Source organism: Saccopteryx bilineata, chromosome 8 (genome assembly GCF_036850765.1).
Source record: "Saccopteryx bilineata isolate mSacBil1 chromosome 8, mSacBil1_pri_phased_curated, whole genome shotgun sequence".
NCBI lineage: Eukaryota > Metazoa > Chordata > Mammalia > Chiroptera > Emballonuridae > Saccopteryx > Saccopteryx bilineata.
Window position 1 is genome coordinate 83832879 of NC_089497.1, and position 24679 is coordinate 83857557.

The 24679-nt window shown below is 42.5% G+C and overlaps 1 protein-coding gene and 1 pseudogene across 1 annotated transcript; both read left to right on the plus strand.

Moving 5' to 3' along the window:
- The first annotated feature begins 2366 nt into the window (after positions 1–2366).
- TNFSF10 (TNF superfamily member 10) lies at positions 2367–20802 on the plus strand. Its single transcript, XM_066240877.1, has 5 exons — positions 2367–2541; positions 11526–11663; positions 14274–14316; positions 17823–17927; positions 19578–20802. The coding sequence occupies exons 1-5, from the start codon at positions 2419–2421 to the stop codon at positions 20015–20017; spliced, it is 849 nt and encodes a 282-aa protein (XP_066096974.1). The 5' UTR covers positions 2367–2418; the 3' UTR covers positions 20018–20802.
- LOC136311751 (tubulin alpha-1A chain-like) lies at positions 20482–23641 on the plus strand (annotated as a pseudogene).
- Positions 23642–24679: the final 1038 nt, after the last annotated feature.

A 24679-nucleotide genomic window follows, 5' to 3' on the forward strand; every position in this document is an offset into this window, starting at 1 on the left:
GCCCGAGTGGCAGAGAAGCAGAGGCGGATTAGGTCGGCTGAGGCCACGGGCACTGGAGGAAATACTGGCCCCATAAGAAAAAGAGAGAGACAGGGAAAATAAAAATACATGCTAACCATATTTGTCAATAAATACAAAATAGTATGTACTATTAATGTTAAAATTGCACATATAAAACCAAACTTGGAAAAAGTGTAAAGTTGGGGTTTTGCGGGGTCCTTCAGAAGTCGGGGCCCAGGGCAAATGCCCAGTGTTCCCACTGTTAAATTCACCTCTGCAGGAGTTGTTTAACTTAAACCTTACCGACCTTTTCAGTTTCAAACACTTCCTCTTTCTTTTCTTTTCTTTTTTAATATTTATTGTATTGATTTTAAAGAGAGAGAGAGAAAGGGAGAGAGGGAGAGAGACTGGACCATCGATCTTCTCCTGTACGTGCCCTGACCAGGGATCAAACCAGCAACTTGTGCATTTCAGGATGATGCTCTAACCAACTGAGCTATCTGGCCAGGGCCACAGACTTTTTTGAGGTGTGTTTATCTCCTGGGTATATGACAGTGCTGTAGAATTGTTACTGGATGGGGACTCAGCCCTGATCGGGTCTACTTCTGGCCTGCTGGGAGTGTGTGGGTTCTTTCTCTGGTAAGATTTCACAACATGAGTCCATGTGATTTTTAAGATATGTTTATTAAAACTGGGGACAGTGCAATGAAGAAAAGGCTTAGGATAAAAAAAAGCAACAAGGAGAGCCTAGACCCTGGCAGGCTGACTCAGTGGATAGAGTGTCAGCCTGGCATATGGACACTCCAGGTTCAATTCCCAGTCAGGGTACACATGAGAAACCACCATTTGCTTCTCTTCCTTCCCTCTCCCCCTTATCTCCCTCTTCCTCTCCCATAGCCAGTAGCTCAGTTGGTCCAAATGTGGGCCAGGATAGCTCATTTGTTTGAGCATCAACCTCAGGTGCTGAGGATAGCTCGGTTGATTCAAGCATTGCCCCCAGACAGGGTTGCTGGATGGGTACAAGTCTATCCCCTCCTGTCATTTAAAAATAAAACTAGTAGAGCATCGGCCTAGCGTGCGGAGGACCTGGGTTCGATTCCTGGCCAGGACACACAGGAGAAGCGCCCATTTGCTTCTCCACCCCTCTGCCGCTCTTTCCTATCTGTCTCTCTCTTCCCCTCCTGCAGCCAAGGCTCCATTGGAGCAAAGATGGCCCGGGCACTGGGGATGGCTCTGTGGCCTCTGCCTCAGGCGCTAGAGTGGCTCTGGTCACAACATGGCGACACCCAGGATGGGCAGAGCATCGCCCCCTGGTGGGCAGAGCGTCGCCCCTGGTGGGCGTGCCAGGTGGATCCCGGTCGGGCGCATGCGGGAGTCTGTCTGACTGTCTCTCCCTGTTTCCAGCTTCAGAAAAATGAAACAAACAAAAAAAAAACCAGCCTAAGCGGGTTGCTTTGGCTCTCTAGAAAGTCAGAGGAAAAGGAGGTCCTTGGAGACAGGTTCAAGGGGTAAGCCCGGGACAAGCTCCCTGCAGCTGCCAGCTGCTCCCCTGATTGCAAGTCTCATGGGGATCCTTAAAGGAAGAGAAAAGGTATGAGCGTGCTCTATAGAGAACACTCCGCTAGGTCCTTTGTCTTGAGGGTTTTTTTTCTTTCTTTAGTCTGTGACAATTCTAAGAGAGGCTTCAGGGGAGGGTATTAAGAGAATATCACTTGCTTTCCAGATGTGTACGTCGATATATTGATGTATTAACATGTGTATAAAGTGGTGTCAGGGTTATTTTCTGGTTAATTTAGTGTGTGTGTATATGTGTGTGTGTGTGTGTGTGTGTGTGTGTTGTTTTTTGTTTAAGAATGTTATACTAGTCTGACCAAGTGGTGGCGCAGTGAATAGAGCGTCAGACTGGAATGTGGAGGACCCAGGTTCGAGACTTCGAGGTCGCCAGCTTGAGCGCGAGCTCATCTGGTTTGAGCAAAGCTCACCAGCTTGGACCCAAGGTTGCTGGCTCGAGCAAGGGGTTACTCGGTCTGCTGAAGGCCCGCGGTCAAGGCACATATGAGAAAGCAATCAATGAACAGCTAAGAAACTGCAGCGAAGAATTGATGCTTCTCATCTCTCTCCCTTCCTGTCTGTCTGTCCTTATCTGTCCCTTTCTCTGACTCTCTCTGACTCTCCCACAAGAAAAAAAGATAAGAAAAAATAGAATGTTATACTAGAGAGACAAGGATTGTTTCAGTTTCCAGTTCAGTGTGTGTGTGTGTGTGTGTGTGTGTGTGTGTGTGTGTGTGTTTGGTAAGTAAATGAAACTGAGAAAGAGCTCCACCCCCTGACCGTTGGCCTCCTGACTATAAAGGCTGCATGGCTGAGCCTGCAGCAGTCTGATCCTGACAGACCAGCTGCTGCTGTGGCTGCGCTGAGATGCAGGCCCCCGGGAGCCCCAGTTCCAGGCTGACCAGTGTGCTGATCCTGATCTTCACAGTGCTCCTGCAGTTCTTCTGTATGGCTGTGATTTACATGTACTTCACCAGTGAGCTGAAGCAGGTCGGTACAATGCACACGGGGCGGACAGCAGCTGTCAGCACCCTTGGGTTAACTGCCACTCCTTTGCCTCTCTCTTTGCTCCTCTTTGAAAACTTTGCAGTGGAAAAATGTGCCTTTTCTCTGCCCATGGACCCAAACTAATGCGCATAGTTTCTGAGAACTTTGCAAAGCTGTAAACAAAGTGCAGCTGCAGAACCGGTCCCACCAGTCACTAGTAGATGCAGGCAGCAAAACTCCTGAGGTAGTTTTTTGTCTCCAACTGCATGTATTTTATATTAACAGTTGCTACCATTCATTGAAAGCTGTCTGCTAACTGCTTTCTAGGTCTTGACTCTACTTCCTGGGGGTCGGAGAGGCTGCATCAGGACAGGACTGTGTCTGCTTTTGCTCACCAGTACAAGACTGCCACATGGCTCCCTGTGGTGTTCACTAAAGGCTCGTTGAATAAATAACCAACCTTAAAAATTGTGATCATATACAGTGAGCAAGGTAGAGTCAGAGCTTAGCTCAAAGCCAGGCTCTAAAACACGAACAACAAGGCTATTGTTTTATGTTCCAGGTGTTTCAGACAGATATTTACAGGACACCAGATGGGCTCTCCACAGATAGACATGCTCTCGTACATACTGTTTGCTAATCCTTTGGCTTCCGGGCTGTTAACCAATGCCAGACTCTTCCTACCAACTTTCTTTTAAAGCTCTTAAATTATTAGGTGGAAAAATTTTGCCTAGACAAGTCAGACTTTCAAAAGTTAGCAGATAGAATGATACACCTGAGCCTTGGAACATTGTCAGGCTCCTCTTTTTTCCTCCAGACAGGGGTTGGAAACAGAGCAGATCTATGAATTATGTTTTGCCTTTAGGTCTGTGGCATTCGTGTGCTAACAATAGTGAGAATATAAAGGACTAGCATTCTGTCTATTCCTTGGCCACAGGCATGTAATGGGAAAAGTCTGTAATACAGTGGTTATCAGGGGAACTCACATTTTACTGTTCATCATTAAAAAATTAAAAATAAAACTACCATTCTATGTCTGCGCATGGTGCAGGTACAAATACAGGTACACCTGATGGGAGGGGTGCCATTTTAATTTGTGTATTTCAAAATTATATAAAACTTTTGGAACTATGAATGCAAAATTGATGAAAGTCAACCAACTCAGTCTTTTGGCTTCTTATATATATTTTCACCAATTGTGTATTGTTGAGAACTGTGAGCTGCAAGGAAATTTGAATACTCCCTATTTTGTATATAAGGAGACTAGAGACGTCCAAAGAAATGACATATTGAAGCTCAGACAGGGCTTTGGAAACAGAACTGGTCCCAAGTCTTGAGGCATGTAAGCTACGCTCGTCCCTGCAGAGTGAGGTGTTTGGAGGGTTACCATATTTGCCCCCTCTGATGCATACTGCACTCTGCTAAATGATGAGAAGGCAACATAAAGCCTACCAGCTAGCGGGAAAGTGCATGCAAGGTTATAGTTCTCAGAAACATATAAATTGTACAAAAGCCATCGTGGGGTTATCTATTAAGGAAGTGCAGTTTTTATACCCTGTGGAATATAAATTTAGTTATTTCAATTGATTGGAAATGAGGAGACTCTTATTTGATTTCTATGTACTTATGAAAATGATGCCAACATTAGATGATCAGTAAAGTCAGTTTTATTGGAAGACACATTTAGAAGAACCTTTATATTTGTAAGAAAAAAAATCAATGTAACTATAATCATGCCTTTAGTTCTAAGTCTGGGTAAGAGGCTGATGTACTGCTGTGTTTACCAGTGGGAGCTGGCTGTCTAATCTCTGTTACCTCTGCAGCATAAACAGGGTAAGCCTGTCTTTCTATTTGCTCACATTACAAGTTATCTGGTTCTTTACTGAGCTGACTCATGCAATTGTCTATATATGATCAAGTTTTTTGAATTCTACTATAAAAATGAAAATTTCAAATAAAGCTTAACATCTCCCTACTTGTACATTTTTCTTCCTTTCTTTCTTTCTTTCTCTTTCTTTCTCTTTTTTCTTTTTCTCTTTCTTTCTTTCTTTCTTTCTTTTTAAGTGAGAGAAGGGGAGATAGTGCTCCCCAATCAGGATCTACCTGACAACCTCATCTAGGGCCAATGCTCCAATCAACAGAGCTATTTTTAGCACCTAAGGGTGACACATTCGAACCAACCGAGCTATCCTCAGCACCCTGGGCCAAAGCTGGAACCAATCAAGCCACAGGCTGCAGGAGGGGAAGAGGGAGAGAAGGGTGAGAGGGAGGGAGAGAGAAGCAGATGGTCACTTCTCATGTGTGCTCTGCCCAGGAATCAAACCCAGGACATCCATACTCTGGGTTGACAATCTATCCATTGAGCTAGCAGCCAGGGCTTGTACATTTCTTTTGATTGTATAGTACATACGTATACATACATGCATAGACATGTAGAAAAATTTACTGAGAGTGCCAGAAAGGGAAGAGAATTAACTGATATTGAGCAAATATACTACTCACAAAAATTAGGGGATATTTCAAAATGAATGTGAAATGATAAAAGAATAAAAGGATTTGATTCTTTTTAATTAAAAAAGAACATCAGAAAAGCAAATGATAAGACAAAGAAAGTTGTTCAATTATGCAAATGAGATGTAAAACCAATTTTATTTCATGGTGAAAATGCGCTGTACAGAAAGAAGGCTGAAAGCACTGGAGTATCTGCATGTTCCCTGATCCCCTAATTTTTGTGAGCAGTGTATTACATTCCAGGTGCTTTGCAGAGTACTACCTTGTTTTATTCTCGTAATAGCCATGTAAAGTAAATATAATCACTCATTTTATAGATAAACAAACTGAGGCTCAGGGAATTTAAGTGATTTGTCCAAAACTATAAAGTGAGCTAGAAAAATTAAAGCTCAATTTTGAACCCAGGCTTTTACACCAGTGTTCAATAAACTGTAAGCATTATAATTAGTATTGAATAGTCTCTTGAAGCTGTCATTCTCTTCATGAGGAATTTTTGCGGAGGAAAAGGAATCTGAATCTCTTTGGGTATCTGTGTAGAGTTTGAAAAGGCACAGACAACATGTGTTAGTTGACAGTCTCTGCTTTGGATAAGGGAAATTTGAAGAAGATACAGTGGGCAAGGATGAGAGTGAAGGTCAGGGAGGCCTGAGTAACACTGGGCTAGACCTTCACACACAGCCTACTGTAGACCAGCAAGCACAAACCTTCGCCATTTGACCCTTAGTCCAGAACACTGTTAGGTTCGGTGAGTTTAACCCTAGGAGAACTATGGATAAGAACCAGGAAGTTGATTTGGTGGAAGAGGGAGAAAGTATTTCATAGAAAACTCAGCCTCTGAAGTTCCTGTCTTTCTGAGAAACTTTTCTGACAGGGGACAGCCTATCACTGCGGCCTCATGGATGGGGAGAGAAAAAAGAGAAAAGGACCTTTCTTCACCAATCTGCATAAATGATCCTTGATGCTTGTTTGTGGTTTACAGAAAATGATTGTCAGAGACTAATGCCTGGGCAGCAGAGAGGGTCAGTACTGCTACCTTGAAGTCTCTGAGCCAACCAGCAAAGAAGTCCTCCCAGCTGACCTCAAGCCCTGTCAAGGACTGGGCGGTCCTGGCCTAGACACTGGCACCAGCAGCAGTCACGGAAGTCCCGTTCACAGAACCAGGGGCAGCTGGAGCCGCAGTCTTCTTGCAGAGGCCCACAAAGAACAATAGACATGTATCCTGCCCCCAACACACAAATGTGTTTAGCTAGAGAAAAGCCCCAGGCTAAGATAGACAGATAAAACTCAAACTTTAAAGTGGAAAGGAAGTGAGAGAGAGACACATCATATTCTTAGTGGTTAGTCACTTTTGAAATAACCACAGCCTCCTCCTTCCCCGTGTGCCCAGTTACCAGCATTGGACAAGATCTGCAGAAGAGACCACCATATAGGATAATGCGAGAAACAAGTGGGGGTGGGGAAGGTGGCTGGGGCTCTCTTTCCGGGTTTCTATTATTCAAAAATCAGCATTTATGCATAAAAATATCTAAAAAGAGAAACACCAAGATGTTGGTGATCTCTAGCTGCTAGGATTATAGCAAGTACTTCCTTTTCCTTTTGATTCTTCTACCTTTATAAATGTTATACAGCAAATGTCCTAAAAGTATTTATGCTATCTATACATGAGTTTTATATGGATTTAAAGAACATGACACTTTTATATACTGCAGTCATTAGAGAAAACAGCCTTCCCAAAACTGCCCGCAGAGTCTGATCAATCCTATAAACAAGAGAGATCATCCAGAAGTTAGTAGGAGGTGGGATTAAATGATTTTAATAGTTTTGTTTGTTTGTTTTGCTTTTAGAAAAAGTGTTCTTTACTTTTCTATACTTTCTAGGTTACCTGTGTGTCCTCAATGTTTCTAGGCTTCATTGAATTTGAGGTAACAATAGCGTCACATCAGCGTGTCAACTTTCCTCCATGTAAACCTAAGTGCTCAGGTTTTACGGTTTCCCTCTATGTAAACCTAAGTGCTCAGGTTTTAAGGTTTCCCTCCATGTAAACCTAAGTGCTCAGGTTTTACGGTTTCCCTCTGAAACAGAAGCTAGCCAGAGGCACTAACCAACAGTGGGCTCCTGCTTCTGGTCCCTGCTCCCACCCCCGGAAAACCCCTCCACTTCCTTCCCCAGCTAACAGTATTTCCTGAGCCCAAGCCGCTCTCGACTCAGCTTCTTCCTGCGTGACCACGCCTCTCCTGCTCTCAGCTCTCAGCGCTGGGAAGTCAGGTCCACTGCCCTCTCCTTTCTGTGTCACGTATCTTTCTGTTTTAATGGTTTTCTGAAGTTTGTGAGCCCGCGTTGTTTTAGTTTCATTAGACTAGGGCCTGGCCAAGGCACACCCATATTGTCTGGGTTGGGAAATGCCAGATAAAATTGTTTTTCCTGGAACCACCCCCAGGCCTTGTGTTTAAAGCCAGATCTTCCTCTCTGCTCCTCCCCCATGGTTTGCTAGACAAGTTTTGTATTTCTAAGCCATCGGCATTTGACTTTCCTCAGAAAAGGCTGTCCAGCTGCAGCATAAACAGCAGATGCTAGCAGATGAGTACAATAGAAGGTGGGCCGGGGCAAAGAAATGCTGTCGAACTCCACTGCCAGTCCTGTCTCAATTCAGGCGGCCCCAGTTGTCACCTTCATTTCCTCGGCCAGGAAAATATTTTACTTTTGTAATTAAATGAAGGAAAATAAACATTTAAAAGTAAATGCTTGGTCTGTGCCAGGGTACGTGGAAGGAATTAATTACTTTTGCACTTGAAGGACCTTGATTAAATGTCCACAGTGTACATCGCTGAGGATGGAACCGCATGACTCTGGCTGGGGCCTCTCATAAGCAGTTAAGTTACTTTGATTTGGAATGAGAACGTCTTTCTATAGGAATGAGCAAGTTATCCTTAAGTTTGATCCTTCCTTCAGGCTTTGGAGTCTCAAAACTTCAAACAGCAGAAAAAAATAGCCACTTTTCCACTTTTATTTCTCCAAAGAAACATAGTGAAGTAAATTTGTACAAGGAAATAACATCTCCTTAATCTCAATTGTTAAAAAGGAAATCAGGAAAAACAATAAAATAAAAGCTTCTGACCTTGCTTGGACTTCCTGTTTTTCTTTGTAAGATTAACCAGTTATCGGCCTGAAGCGCTCTTCATGGTTAGGATGTTTTATGTGCGTGCCTGTGTGCACATGCTGGCGTGCATGCATTTGAGGTGTGGGGAGGGCGTGTGTGTTTAACCCCAAGCAAGGATTTCGTTGACAACAACAATCTGGCCATTATAAATGTTTATTCTCAAGCAGGAGGAGGTAGCAAACCTTCAGATGGTGTTTCAAATCTCTGCAGATAAGTCCTTAGCTAGTGTGGATATTTAGTGAGGCAGCATTCAGATTTTCAGTGGCGGTGTGGTCCAGACTCAACATTCAAAAGAAGCAGAAATCGGCCCTGGCCGGTTGGCTCAGCGGTAGAGCGTCGGCCTGGCGTGTGGGGGACCCGGGTTCAATTCCCAGCCAGGGCACATAGGAGAAGCGCCCATTTGCTTCTCCACCCCCCCCTCCTTCCTCTCTGTCTCTCTCTTCCCCTCCCACAGCCAAGGCTCCATTGGAGCAAAGATGGCCCGGGCACTGGGGATGGCTCCTTGGCCTCTGCCCCAGGCGCTAGAGTGGCTCTGGTCGCGGCAGAGCAACCCACCGGAGGGGCAGAGCATCGCCCCCTGGTGGGCAGAGCATCGCCCCTGGTGGGCGTGCCGGGTGGATCCCGGTCGGGCGCATGCGGGAGTCTGTCTGACTGTCTCTCCCCGTTTCCAGCTTCAGAAAAATACAAAAAAAAAAAAAAAAAAGAATCAGAAATCATGACAACTAGTCTACTCAGACAGATAAAGCTCAGATCAAGTACCAGAACATTACCAGCAGAGGCGGATTAAGGTCGGTTGAGACCCCAGGCGCAGAAGAAAATATTGGGCCCCTTTAAAGAAAGAGAAAGACAAGGAAAATAAAAATACATGTTAACCACAGTTTTAAATAAATAAAAAATATTATGTACTATTAATGTTAAAATTGTACAAATGAAATCAAATTTAGTGTCATTAGAAAAAAGTGTAAAGTTGGGGTTTTGCAGGACCCTTCAGAAGTCAGGGTCCAGGACACATGCCCAGTGTCCCACTGTTAAATCTGCCTCTGATTACCAGAACCTCAAACAGTTTAGCTAACTTTTTATTTAGAATCTGTAAAGCCAGTAGCCATGGCCACCATCACAGCTGCCTGGCCCATGCAGGTTTGCATTTGATTCGGATAGACAGTAATAAAACAACAGAGCCAAGAACTGGTGGGCCATTAGCTTTAATCCTAACTTGCACCCAGCGGGCAAGTAAGAACACACTGGGCTCCAAAACTCATTCATTCAGTGCTCACAAAGCTACTGACTTATCTGAGTTTCCTAGAATCAAAGGTTTCTAGCTCACCAGCCTTATTCACCTATGTTCCTGTTGGGCAGATAAAATATATTATGCTCACTTTGTTAAAGATGGCGCTGCCCACATGGAAGCCCGTCGCTCAGGTGATATTAATGTGTGTTGGGGGCAGGCTGTGGGCAGGCAGGATCCTTGGAGCCTGGGGCTTGGTTTTAGGACTAAGCCTTTCCCACCCTGTTTTGATGTGGGGTGGTGCAATACCCTCATGCCCCAGAGAAGTGACTTTGTATTAGAGACTTCCCTATTTTGTATATTGGATTAAAGGTTTTGATTTCTGCACTATAAAATGGGGGCAGAATGGGAGCTTGTTCTCTCGGTTCCTGAGATTAGCATTAGAGAGCAGAGAGCAGAGAAAGGCCATGTGGTGGAGGTCAGGAGAAGTAGCCAAGATGGCGGAGTGTTGAGTGAGAAGCCAGTTTGTGCAGAGTTTGTGCAGGGAGAAGGAAGGAGATGGGGAACAGAGGTGAATAAGTCTGGTGAGCTAGAAACCTTTGATTCTAGGAAACTCAGATAAGTCAGTAGCTTTGTGAGCACTGAATGAGTGGGTTTTGGAGCCCAGTGTGTGTTTTTACTTGCCCGCCAGATGCAAGCTAGGATTAAAGACAATGGCCCATCATTTTTTGGCTCTGTTGTTTCTTTACCAACTGTCCGAATCCAATGCGAACCTACATGGGCCAGGCGGCTGTGATGGTGGCCGTGGATACTGGCTTCACAGTTCCCCATCTCCTTCTCTCTGCACAAACTCTGTACAAACTGGCTTCTCCTTCAGCACTCCACCATCTTGGCTGCTTCATGTGGCCTTCTCTGCTCTCCTCACTAATGCTAATTTCTTTTTATTTTCTAATGGTAATCTCAGGAACTGAGAGAGAGCAAGCTCCCTGTCTGCCTCACTTTATAGTATAGAAATCAAAACTTTTAATCTAATATACAAACAAGGAAGTCTCTGATACAAAGTCACTAATCTGAGGCATAATGGAATTCCTCATGAGAGTGTACCACTCCACATCAAAAAGGGTGGGAAAGGCTTAGTCTTAAAACTAAGCCTTAGGCTATAAGAATCCTGCCTGCTTACAGCCTGTCCCCCAACATCCAATGCAAACTATAAGTGAGCAAACATATATACCATATTTACAAACTTATTTGACCAACAGAATTCTTAAATTTAAAAAGACTCTACTGTTAATTTGTATCTGGGTGGGTTTCCAGCTTTAGAAAGGGATCCACAGTATGTCAGGTTGGAAGGGACCTCAAAGATCACCACAATGAACCAGGTAAAACTCAAATGAAGAACAGACACAGAGGAGAAACAGTCAAGAAACACACAGCTGATTAATGGCAGGAACAATCAAGGGCATTGTAAGTCAGACGCCCAGCCCACACCTGTAACCTTTCCACCATATGCAACTGCTTACTTTTTCTCAAAAGACAAAGGACAGCATGTTATTTTAATTTTTTTTTTTTTGTGTGTGTGTGTGTGTGTGTGTGTGTGACAGGGACAAAGAGGGAGGGGGACAGATAGGGACAGACAGACAGGTAGGAAGCAAAATGAGAAGCATTAATTCTTTGTTGAACAACCTCAGTTGTTCATTGATTTCTCATATGTGCCTTGGCTGGGGGGGGGGGCGCTACTGCAGACCGAGTGTTCCCTTGCTCAAACCAGCAACCTTGGGCTTCAAGCCATTGACCTTTGGGCTCAAGCCAGAGACCATGGGGTCATGTCTATGATCCCACAATGAAGCTGGTGAGCCTGTGCTGAAGCCGGCAACCTCCGGGTTTTGAACCTGGGTCCTCTAAGTCCCAGTGCGACGCTCTATCCACTGCACCACCTCCTGGTCAAGCATGCTTACTTTAATTTTAAGCCATGAGTTTATCAAAGGTGCCAAGACTGCTCTGAATCTGTCATCAGTTTCTGTAGTTTTAACTTCTAAATAAACAAATATAAAAAGTACTTTGATTAATGTTGTGTTATATTCCATCTCATCCTAGATGCAGGACAAGTACTCCAAAAGTGGCATTGCTTGCTTCTTAAAGGAAGATGACAGCTCTTGGGACCGCAATGATGATGAGAGCATGAATGACCCCTGCTGGCATATAAAGTGGCAACTACGTCAGTATATTAGAAAGGTAGGCGGACTATCAGGTGACTTCACCAGCCCACTTAGAAGGTGGGAAGAGAAGGAATATTCAAGATCATCATATCTAAACTCCTTATTTTGCAACAGGAGAAATTGAGGCTTGGAGTGTTTAAGTGATATCCCTAAATTCATAGAACTAGAAAAAGGTGGAACAGCATCAAACAGCGGGTCCTAATTGACTCCTGGTCTAAAGTCCATGCCTCTACTTTAGACAGCCTTCCCATCTATTCCAGCGTTTTGTCTTACATTGTGGAAACTGAGGCACAGAGTCATATGTTCAAGGTTACACAACAATAAGGGACGTGTGGTCCCTTATTGTTGATAAAAGAGGCCAAGTAATGGTGTTATATTCTTTCCACATGTTGATCTCTGAAAATATATTTATTTTTCTGCATATAGAGATGAAGAAGAAAGGAAGAGGGAAGAAAAAGATATTTTGAGGAATTGAAGGTGATGACATCTAAATTTATAGTTAGTAAATGACAAATTACAGTGTTAACTGTTTATGGGAGTTGTTCAAACAGAAGCTCTAGCAGAAACATTATATTAGCTATAGCTAACAGTTCATTTCACTAAACGTGATTATGTAACTTTACTTTCAGCAATGTGACATGTCAAGTTAAGTTTCTTCTCCCAGGCTCTTCCTTCTTTTCTCTGCATGCTCAGAAAAGTCAGTTGAGAACACAGATATGAAAATTCTCTGTAAAGCAGGAAGCACCATGATTATTTAAAGAAATACTGGGGACATTCCCAGCTTAGGGGGAGGATGTGTCTTCATGACATGATTGCGAGTTCACTGTTTGGTGCTCGGGCTGGCTTTTCATGGGAACAGTATTCTGTTGATGGCGAGGGATTCGATTTATAAACATCCTGTGGAGTCCAGACATCACCCACAATGCTGTTTCTATGAGAAATGAAACTAGACTTACAGCTGGGACTCTGGGAAACACCTATGCTGTGTGGCTACCCTGCAGGCAGGCAGCTGTTACTACCTCACCCCAAGTACAAGGGCCAGGGAAGGCCCAGGGCTGCGGAAGGGCCCTGCGGAACCCAGGAAAGGGACTCCATAGAGCCAGGAGTTACCGGGTGGCAAGCACAGGTTTGGGCCGGAAGCAGGAGGCTGGATGGTGGGGCTGGGAGTGGGGGATAAGAGAAGGAGTGGGGATGGATTTACATATCTCTTCCTGTTATTCTCCCGCTCCCTCCCGCTCTCACATCCTGCCACTAACTAGAACAGAGAGAATCTGGGAGAGCACACAGGGGGTAGTGACAATATAGGAAAAAATTCCATTTTTCCAGGTGCTATTAATTAAGCAGACTATTTCCAGTAAACATCCTACACCCATTACATATATTATCTCCTTTAATTCTCACAACAGCTCTGTGAGGAAGAAATCATTGTCTTCTTCTTCTTTTTTGAATAGATGGAGGAGTTAAAGTTTATATCTATTCAGTGACCTGAGGAAAGTTTCCCAGAGCTTATAATGGACAGATAAGCCTACAGGCCATCTGACCATACTGTAACTATTCTTGCATTCTGCCTCCCACACTGCAGGAATCACCCTTCTCTCCTCCCTGTTACTCCTCGTCCTCTTCCTTTTCTGTCCCAGAATAAGAGAGACAGAATGCTGAGGCCACCTCTTGCTTTCCCTTCTCAGACCCCCCAGTGCCCACTGGACCACAGGATGTCACCCTATTATCTGGAGTCGGGGCTTGAGGCAGAGGGGGGGACAGAAAGCTTCTGGTTTAGGGGGGAATTACAGTGGAGGAAACTTGCAAGTAGTTGCAAAATTAACAACACTGTTGGAAAAGAACAGCAGTGATGAGCAAACTCCTGGGTAACAGGATGGAATCAAGGGGAATTTAGAAACTGTGGATGAGTCAGGGCCCAGTCTGCTTAGTTAATAGAAAAGCTCGGTTTTTACTCTTTCTTGCTGGTTTTTCCACTGGTTAGTACAAAGAGGGTGATACTAGATTTTTAGTAAGGATATCAGCATTTGGTAAAATAAGTTTTATGTGAAGAATGCATCAGCCACATTCTCAGAAATGAGAGGATGACATTGTGTGGCCAGGTCACACCTTGATGAGCTATGTATGTCTGTGGGCATCGAGAGTGAGGAAGTGTGTCTTATTGGGTCTGTCCAGTAATGTCATGCCCCTGGACTCTATTACACAGAGCACTTACACACACGCGTTCACACACACACACACACACACACACACACGCGCCCACACAGAGAGAGTGACGGGGTTGCCGCAGCCAGCAGCAGCTCTGGGGAACACTACGCTGACCTAACCTGGCAGACAGCTCCTTCCTCGTTTGTTGCTCCAGGTGCGGACTTTGAAAGACATTTTCTAGAAACAGAACTTCCCCAGGGGGCCATTCTGTGTAACCCCTTAGAGCTGGCCACGTCAGTATTGACACCACCTGCCACTTTAGACCCCACACAATTCCATACTTGCACAACTTCAAGTTTCCTAGACTGATATCTTATGTAGAACTTTCCTGTTAGACATCAGCAAAGAAAGCCATAGACATTCAATAGTCAGCTCTAAATTTTTAGGGAAATTAACAAGCTTTATTCAATACTATTTGCAGATAAATTTGAGAACCTATGAGGAAACCATTTCTACAGTTCCAGGTAGTATGTTTTTATTGTTGCTATTTTAACTTGCACTATCAACTTCCCGGAGAATGGATGACTCTCCACCCTCTGTCTGCTCCCATCCGCACGCCTCACACACCAACCCGCTGCTTCGTGTTTCAAGCTACCTGATTCTATTTCCCTTTCTGAGTCGGTAGCCAGAAAGCTCAGAATCCAATCTGTGGTGCACTATGGCTAGAACTTTTCAGCTGAATCTTATTTTTCCGACGTGCCTTTTCCTTTCACCTCAATTTCAATTATTTATTTTCTATCTTCTAATGTGTTTTAAATAAGCCATCTAAATCCTTTCTAGAACATGGCTGAAAGTAAGATAAATAAAAGCTCTAAAATTATACCCATCTTCTCTGCTTCTGTCCACCGCCAGGCTCCATGCCTTTCTTTACGCGGAAGCCCCTTGCTCCCTCACCCCTTTGCCCACAATCCGCTACCCTCCACAACACTTTCTATCCTGTGGTCCCCATGCCACAGCCACCTTCCTGCTCATGATCAGCAGCCTGCTCTTGAGCCTCACCCCTTTCCATGCTGTCCAGGTGGGCTTCTTTGGCCCTCGATCTGGCTTCTTTCATCTCTGGCTTTTCACATAACTGGCCCCTTCTTATCTTCCACTCTCATCAGCTAATTGTCAGACCCTCCCTGGCCACCTCTCTAAGTAAGTCCCCTACATCCTGCTATTTCTATCATAGCTTGTTCATTTCCTGTCATTTGTATATATTTTTATCTGTGTGTTGTCTGATTTCTCACTGATTAGAGACCCACAAAGACAGAAAACTGTGTTCCTCCCACCTGTCTATTCCTAGCACTTAACCCTATGCCTCAAACCTAGTAGATCCCCCACTCTTACCTGCCCCACTTGCAGTGTGCGTGACCGTGTGCCTGTATTTTAACTGAGATGAAATTTACATAACATGCAATTAACCATTTAAAGAGCACAATTTGTTGGCAGTTAGTGCATTTTCAATGTTGTGCTCACACCATCTCTCTCTACATAGAAAGTTCTTCATACATGTTTTTTGATTGAATAAATACATAAATAAAATTACTGAGTTAAATTTACTACTATTTTGCATTTGGCACACACCAATGGCTGTACAGGCCTGAGTACATATACTGGAGACTTACGGTCTTGGGCGCGCCAACCTGACAGAAAGGACAAGACCTTGTCCCAGGGTCCAAGCATCTGGTCATTTCCTTGAAGGCAAAAGTGGAAGTGAGAGTGTTGGACACTTCATCTCTTCTGATGATGCACACCAGACCCATAGTCTACAATAGATGTATGTACTATTTCCAGTGTTGGAAGAAAAATATTCTTTTTTTATTCATTCCAATAAGGTGTAGAAATCATGTAGTTCTCAGTATACCAAGCTGTAGCCATGACAGCCAAATATACATATTCACAACTTTCTTTTCTGGGAGGTGTCTCCAATAGACATCAGAAATTTCCTATCTATAGAATTTACTTTCAAATCTTGGCTTTCCCATATCCTTACAATGCCTTCCAATGCAAGATATTTATGACTGGATTTTGTTATTGAATACTTAAAAACAAAGTGTTAAAGTCTAAGGGCAAGCAAGGCATTATGAATTATTTAACAAGGAAAGTTATAAGTAAAGGGACACATCAGCCTTGAGAGTTGAGCATCTTGAAAATAAGATGTAATTGACTATGTGTCCCCATGCCATGCTTGGTCTTCGGTACCATATAAATGTCCACCCATCCTGAATAAGTAACAATTCATACAAAATTAGAAGAAATGAACCTTGGCTGTGTAGCTCAGTTGGTTAGAGCATCATCCTCATACTTCAGAGTTGTGGGTTCTATCCCAGGTCGAAACACATACAAGAATCAACCAGTGAATGCATGAATAAGTAGAACAACAAATTTATCTCTCTGTGTCTCTTCTTCTCCCTCTCTAAAATCAATCAATAAAAATGTTTTAAATATTAAAAAAAGTAAGAGAGATTCTCATTTCTCATTTCTCATTCATTTTTCCCCTATGGAATTTTATCACCTCCACTCAGTTCCCTTACTGCTATCTTAGATTAAAGCTACTGTTCTTAGTGCTAGTGTAATAGTTTGGTAACTTGCAAGTCTCCAGCCTCTTACCTTCTATCTATCAAACTTTACTCTGAGAGATAAATTAGCCTAAAGCACAAAACATATCTCTTCGCTTCCCTGACCAAAATCTTTCAGAGTTTTTTCATACTCAATAAAATCCAAATCTCTAAGCCTAGCATTCAAATCCTCTGTGCTTTAGCTCATTATTCAAACCTGAACCTGAGCTCCTCTCTCTCCTGTGTCTTAGGAATGCTTTGTGCATCCTGCTTTTGGCCTCTTCCATCCTGGCGGGTCCCAAGCCAGCCCATCCTCATCCTGTTCAGATAATATGTCTTGTACTTGTTTGTTTATAATTCTTTCCTCTTGCTTCTGGAAGAGTGCCTGTCATAGAAGTGATGGGCACTTTGGTTTGTTGGAGTTAATGAGTGAAAGAACCTTGGTTCAAACCTTCCCCAGACCTCAGCGTTGCCATGAATAGGAATCTTTCCCTTCTCTTTCTATTCCTAATAGGTAAAATCTTATTTTCCAATTTATATCGCCTCAGAAAGACTGTTCAAGTCCCTTGAGTAGACCTAATTAATCAGTGGTTAGTGTTTGCTGCCCCTGTAGGCAGAGTGCAGTGCCTTGTCCTGGGCAGTATCTGCTTGATGAAAGAATATAATTTATCTAAAAACCAATGTATGCACACTTGGGAAGTTTGAACTGATTTTTTAAAAGAGTAGTTTGTTGAAGCTGTATTTTTTAAGGTTATTCCAAAGTAACCTTAATAGTGGTCAGTCAGTAAGTTATTTGTTTGTTATAATCCAGTGAACCAGTGATTTATATAATCGTACTGATTATTGTGATCAGTATTTCAATAGGTGTTCCTTTTGGGAGGCAGAGGGAGCAACTGTTGGATACCAGCTTGTAGTATCTTTGGACAATTATTATCACTACTACTCCTTTAGGATCATTAGTGGCTAGCAAAGAGGAAAAAATAGAGTTTATGAAATTGGTATCATTCTGTTTCTATATATAACTCAAAATGGAAATTTGCCAATATCTGGTTATTGTGCACTTTAAATGACTCAGCAAGATTATTGCAAGTCCACAGCTTTTTGTGTGTTTGTTTTCTTGTTTGGGTATTTTTGGAAAAGGGCCATAATCTTACCTTTGTTATATTTACCGTAATTACTTCTGAGATACTGATAAATTATAACCCAAGTTATTGTTTATTTTTACCACCCAAACTATTTCAATTATACATAAATCAAAGCAGGTTGATCACCATGCTAAAATGTAAGCTGTTTTTTATAAAAACCCATGTACAGTAATCCATTTTGGAAGCCCAGTGTGCTCACAGTTTCTGACTGACACAGCTGTGAATAGCAATGTATTGAGAGGTAGTTGGACAAGTGCTGATAATTCTTTGTCATTTCTCTTTTAGAAAAGCAACAGGACAGTCCTCCACTAATAAGAGAAAAAGGACATCAGAGAGTAGCAGCTCACATAACAGGGACCAGTCCAAGAAGACATACATTCCTGGTTCCAAGTAAGAGAAACAGAAAGTATAATTATATATGGTTTGAAAGAAGACAATGGAAGAATTTGTTTCCAATAATCATTATTTTAATTGGTATCTGACTGTTGTTATATGTAGCTATCTACAAAATGCTCACCAGTAAGCAGGTCTCAGACCTACTCTTTTCAGCAGCAAGATCACAAGGCAAATAGCTCAGATACTGCCCTGGCATAACTGACCTCAGGGAAATTATTAAGTGGGAGAAACTTGTCTTTGAGTTTCCCATGCCCCTATTTTTATTTTTTTTCATCTTTAAAATAATTTTTCTTTCTCACTTTTTTATCAAATCTTCCTCCCCTTTTAAGTTCTAAATCAGTCATTTACTTTCACCATGATTCGCTAAGCACTCCTTGTGACATTTATATTAGGGTAACCCATAAGAAGTTACCAATATTTGACTATCTTTTACTTACAGTAATGTCAGTTTCATATAGTTTAACCAAATATGTTAACCCTAATTTTAGCAGTAGAGCAGCTGTCCATAGAGTGTTGTAGTTAAGTACATGAGTCTTAACACTTTCATTGGAATCCCAACTCCTCCAGACCTACACATATGTTTTGAGCAAGTTAGTTAACCAAATCAAGCTACAGTTTCTTATACAAGGCAGAGATAATCTTTATACAAAATAAAGATAATTGTTAACTCATAAGTAAGAATTAACACATGCAAAATACCTGGTGTGTGGTAAGTAGTCACTTCTATTTTTGTGAAATTTTTGTCCCAAGTTAAAGGTATTTCATGCATCAGTTAATGGATGAAAAGGTTATTGAGGTGCTGGGCAGGTTTGTTTTTTTTGGGGTTTTTTGGTTTTTTTTTTTCTAGGCAGGTGCTTTACTGATATTCCTGAACTTGTATTTTATTGATGATTAACATGTTTTTCTTGTGAGTGAGATCATTATTGTGATATTTACTATTTACTACTCATCAACAACTATGAGAGTTATTATAAACTCTTAGAAAACTAAAATTGTTTTCATCATGGAGATGAGCCCAACATTTAAAGGAATATCATATTTTGTATGGCCCTTTTTCATTCAGTCTCTAGGGCGTAAAGATCCAAAGATTTAAAGATCTTTCAATGCAGGATCTCTTTGCCACTGTGCTCTCTCTTATCGTGGACTGGAGATGCCCTGCACTTAGATGCTGTCCTTGGCTGCTGAGAAAGAACAAGGAGGGACCCATGCGATCCGAGGGAACAGCAGTTGTGCTGAACTCTAGGCATAAGGGAGTAGCCGTGCTCCTTTTGGTCTCCTTATGCGCTGTTCAGTGGAGCGCACCAGCACAGAAAGTTAGGCAGGAGTTCAAGACAGAAGTTCTGCAAAGGAATCAAGTTTGCCATCTGAGTGAACCATCCCCTGCACTACTACTCAGACATGTGGCAGATGTGGCATGAGTGGCAGATAGGTATTCCTAACAGGTCAAATAATACAGAAGCCTTCTGATTTCTATATGACTGGGATTTAAAATCCTTGTAAGATCAGAAGAGCAAGAAGTTTTATATTTGATAGAGATCCTTTGCAATACCAAACAAAAATGGGTTAGCCACAGCTATCCGAAGCACCTTGCTTTGCTGCAAACTCCCTTTTGTTAAAATTTCTTTCTCTCTAACCTTCATCCAGGCTCCAAGAATGAAAAGGTTTTGGGCCATAAAATAACCTCCTGGGAGTCATCAAGAAAAGGACATTCATTCTTGAATAATTTGCACCTGAGGTCTGGAGAGCTAATTATCCAAAAGACTGGGTTTTACTATATCTATTCCCAAACGTACTTTCGGTTTCAGGAAGATGATAACATTTCAACGGTAGAGAACAGGAAGAAAAACAAACAAATGGTTCAATATATTTACAAAACAACACTCTATCCTGACCCCATACTGCTGATGAAAAGTGCTAGGAATAGTTGTTGGTCTAAAGATTCAGAATATGGACTCTATTCCATCTATCAAGGTGGAATATTTGAGCTTAAAGAAGATGACAGAATTTTTGTATCTGTAACTAATGAGAAATTGCTTGACATGGACCAAGAAGCCAGTTATTTTGGGGCCTTTTTAATTAGCTAGATGATCTGCAAAGGCCAAAAAAAGAAAAAAGAAAAGAAAAACCACTGCTATCAAAGTGCCTTTTCACTTCAGAATGATATCTTATGAAAATATTCCACCATATCTGACAAAGTAAGGCAGCCTGAGCAGGACACATGCAGTGAAAACTGCAACAAATGCTTTTTAAACCTCTCTGAAAGTGACCAGTGGATTAGAAGAAAAAGAAAGAAATTGCAAAAAGATTTTTGGTGTTCTATCTGCTATCAGTTCATCAACAGAAATCTAGGTTCTCAGTTTTCAAAACACATGTGTAGTAATTAACATCTTCTGACTTTATCATCTACTCTTCAGAAGATTCCAGAACAAAGAGTAATGATCATAGGTTCTCTTATATCTATCACCTAAGAGTCCTACTCTGAAAAGCAGCGACCTCTCCTCTCCCTCTCCACCATCTGCTGCCCGGCGGCAGGTGCAAAGCGGCAACCATGCATGAGCGCATCTCCTTCCATGCTGGCCGGGCTGGGGTCCAGACTAGTAATGCCTATTGGGAGTTCTACTGCCTGAAACATGGCATCTAGCCTGATGAGCAGATGCCAAGTGACAATATCATGGGGAATGGGAGAGAGGACTCCTTCAACACCTTCTTCAGTGAGAGACGCTGGTGAACATGTGCCCAGGTCAGTGTTTGTGAACCTGAAACCCACAGTCATTGATGAAGTTCACAAGGACTCCTGCCACCAGCTCTGCCAACGTGATCAGCTCATCATAGGCAAGAAAGATATTGTCGATAACTATGCCTGCCTGACCAGGTGATGGCGCAGTGGACAGGGCATCAGACCGGGACGCAGAGGACCCAGGTTCGAAACTCCGAGGTCGCCAGCTTGAGCGCAGGCTCATCTGGTTGGAGCAAGGCTCACCAGCTTGAGCCCAAGGTCACTGGCTTGAGCAAGGGGTCACTCTATCTGCTATAGCCCCCTCCCCCAGTCAAGGCACGTATGAGAAAGCAATCAATGAACAACTAAGGTGCCCGTAACAAAGAATTGATGCTTCTCATCTCTCTCCCTTCTTGTCTGTCGGTCCCCATCTGTCCCTCTGTCTCTTTCTGTCTCTGTCACACACACAAAAATAAATAAATAACTATGCCCATGGCCCTACACCATTAGAAAAGAGGTCATCAACCTTGTCTTGGACTGAATTTGGAACTGACACACCAGTGCACTCGTCTTCAGGGCTTCTTGGTTTCCCACAACTTTTGCAGGTGAATTGGTTCCGGGTTCACCTCCCTGCTGATGGAACATCTCTCTGTCAATAATGGCAAAAAGCCTAAGCTGGAGTTCTCCATTTTTCCAGCTCCCCATGTTTTCACAGCTACAGTTGACCCCTACAGTTCCATCCTAACCACCACACCACCCTGGAGCACTCTGATTATGCCTTTATGGTTGACAATGAGGCCATCTGTGACATCTGGCATAAAAACCTCAAGATTGAGCACCCAACCCATACTAACCTGAATAGGTTTTAGGTCAGATTGTGTCCTTTATCACTGCTTCCCTCAGATTTGATGGAGCCTGAATGTTGACCTGAACAAATTCCAGCCCAACCTGATGTCCTATCCTTATATTCACTTCCCTCTGGCCACCTATGTTCCTGTCATCTCTGCTGAGAAAGCCAACCACGATCAGCTTTCACTGATCCTAGGAAATGAATGGATTGTAATACATGAGATAGATTGTAATAGAAGGATCATTAATGCATGCTTTGAGCCAGCCAGCCATATAGGGAAATGTGACTCTCACCTTGGTAAATACATGGCTTGCTGCCTGTTGTACCATGGGGATGTGGTTCCCAAAGATGGCTATGTTGTCATTGCTACCATCAAGACCAAGTGTACCATCTAGTTTGTGGACTGGTGCCCCACTGGTTTCAAAGTTGGCATTAATTACCAGTCTCCCACTGTGGTCCCTGGTGGAGACCTGGCCAAGTACAGAGAGCTGTGTGCATGCTGAGCAACACCACAGATATTGCTGAGGCCTGGGCTCGCCTGGACTACAAGTTTGACCTGATATGCTAAGCATGTCTTTGTCCACTACTATTTGGGTGAGGGCATGGAAGAAGGAAGGTTTTCTGAGGCCATGAGGACCTGGCTGCTCTTGAGAAGAAGAGTGAAGAGGTTGGTGTGTATTATTCTGTTTTAAACATTGTTTTAAAATTTTTGAAAAGTTGGCCCTAGTCAGTTGGTTCAATGGATAGAGCATCAGCCTGGTGTGTGGACAACCCAGATTTGATCCCCAGTCAGGGCATACATGAGAAACAACCATCTGCTTCTCTTCCCCTCCCTCTCCCCGTTCTCTCTGTCTTCCCCTCTCTCAGCCAGTGGCTCAGTTAGTTTGAGCTTTGGCCCCAGGCACTGAGAATAGCTTGGTTGACTTGAGCATCGACTCAAGAAGGGGTTGACCAGTGGATCCCGGTCAGGGTGCATGTGGGAATCTGTCATCTCTTTATCTCCCCTCCTCTCAATTAAAAAGAAAAAAGAAAAAAAATTTTAAGTTGTGATCTAATTAGTTAATTTGTATATAGCAGTGTCTACTCTCATATACAGTAACTGGCCTACGCTTTACAACACAATGCTTTGTTACAGAGCCAACTTGTTTATTTCTCTGATGGGTTTGAAAAAAGTATTCCCTTTTTAAAACAAAAGAGAAAAAGAAAGTAAGAAAGAGTAATGCTCTTAAGTAGTATATCATATTGATAGCTTCCAGGTTGTAATAAGGGACATTTGCAAAACTGGAAGAGAAAGGGGCACCCTAAAAGATCATGATCTTAGGAGGTAATCCTTTGTCAACATATGCAAAGTGCAAAGGGAGTTTGCATTGCATAGGATTGTTCAGGAGTTATTTCATACACCTGGATTTGGTAGGAATAAGAAAATTCCATTCCAAATTGTTAAAAAAAAAATTAAAGTTATGTTCCATGAATGGCTTGTGCTACCAAAAGTCAAGCTGGCCAAAAGCACTGAAGGTTGTTGTTCTTTTTTTTTGTTGTTTTGGTTTTTTGGGGTTTTTTTGAGAGAAAGAGAAAGATGAAGGGAGAGAAAGAAAAGCATCAACTCATTATTCCACTTAGCTGTGCACCTATTGATTGCTTCTCATATATGCCTGGCCAGGGCTCAAACCAGCACTCTCAGGATCAAGTAAGCACCCTTGGGGTCAAACTCAGACCAGGGCTCGAGCCAATGACCTCAGGAGTAAGCCAGTGCCCTCCAGGTTGAGCTGCGCTCTTGAGATCAAGACTCTGCAGTCAAGCTGGTTACCCCAGGATTGAGCCAGCAATGTTGGTGCTCCAGGATGCACTCTCTCCATTGCACCATTGGCCAGGGCTGAAGATGTTTTTGATAAAGGTCTCTATAATGAGTAATCAACTAATCAGAAATAAGGAAAAAATGGTTTCATGTGTGGAGGAGAAATGGGAAGGTATAAACGACAAAGTTAAATCAGCAGAAAAAAGCCAAATAAAAGACCCACCCCTGCCTGGCCTGTGGTGGCGCAGTGGATAAAGTGTTGACCCGGAATGCTGAGGTCACCAGTTCAAAACTCTGGGCTTGCCTGGTCAAGGCACATATATGGAAGTTGATACTTCTTGCTCCATCCTCTCTTTTCTCTCTCTTTCTCTCTCTCCCTTCCTTAAAAATGAATAAATAAAATCTAAAATAATAAATAAGATCGACCCCCTTTCATCCACTGCCAAATGTCAGTATCTAGTATATAATAGACTGAGGTTGTATAATTTACCTCTCCCAGAAGAATACCAGTTACTTTTATTTTCCAAAATCATGACAAAAATAACTTAAGAATCTAAAAGTGAACTAATTTTTACTCTGTATTTTTGTACTGAATTTTAAAAATATGTAAAATTATTACTTTTTTAATAAAAATAACTCCATGTTAAAGTGTGTCATTTTTGTTTATCTTACACTTACATTTGTTTATAGTACCAGCATTACTAAAAGTAGAGAAAAAAACTTCTAATCTCTTTTATCTGACATCTTACAGAAGAAATTGCTTACTTTCATTTAATATGATAAAATATACTGATTCTTTACTTTATGGTTAATGCTTTTTTTAAGTCTGAATTTGCCCACCAAAAGAATGTATTGAAGTCCTACTCCCCAATATCTCAGAATATGACCTTCTTACTAAATAAGGTTGTTGCAGATGTGATAGGTTAATTGAGGTCATAGTGCAGGGGTCAGGAACCTATGGCTCGCGAGCCAGATGTGGCTCTTTTGATGGCTGCTTCTGGCTCACAGACAAATCTTTAATAATAATAAAAAATAACATTAAAAATATAAAACATTCTCATGTATTACAATCCATTTCCTACCACTCATGTTCATGGTTGCAGGTTGCTGGAGCCAATCACAGCTGTCCTCTGGGACAGCACCAAATTTTTATTGGATAATGAGTAACGTACACGGGTCGTGTATGGCTCTCATGGAATTACATTTTAAAATATGTGGCGTTCATGGCTCTCTCAGCCAAAAAGTTTCCTGACCCCTGTCATAGTGGGGTAGGGTGGGGCCTTAATACAAAATGACTAATGTTTCTCTAAAGAGAAGAAAATTTGGAAACAGAAACAGACACACAGGGAAAACTCCCATGTGATAGCAGAGGCAGAGATTGGAGT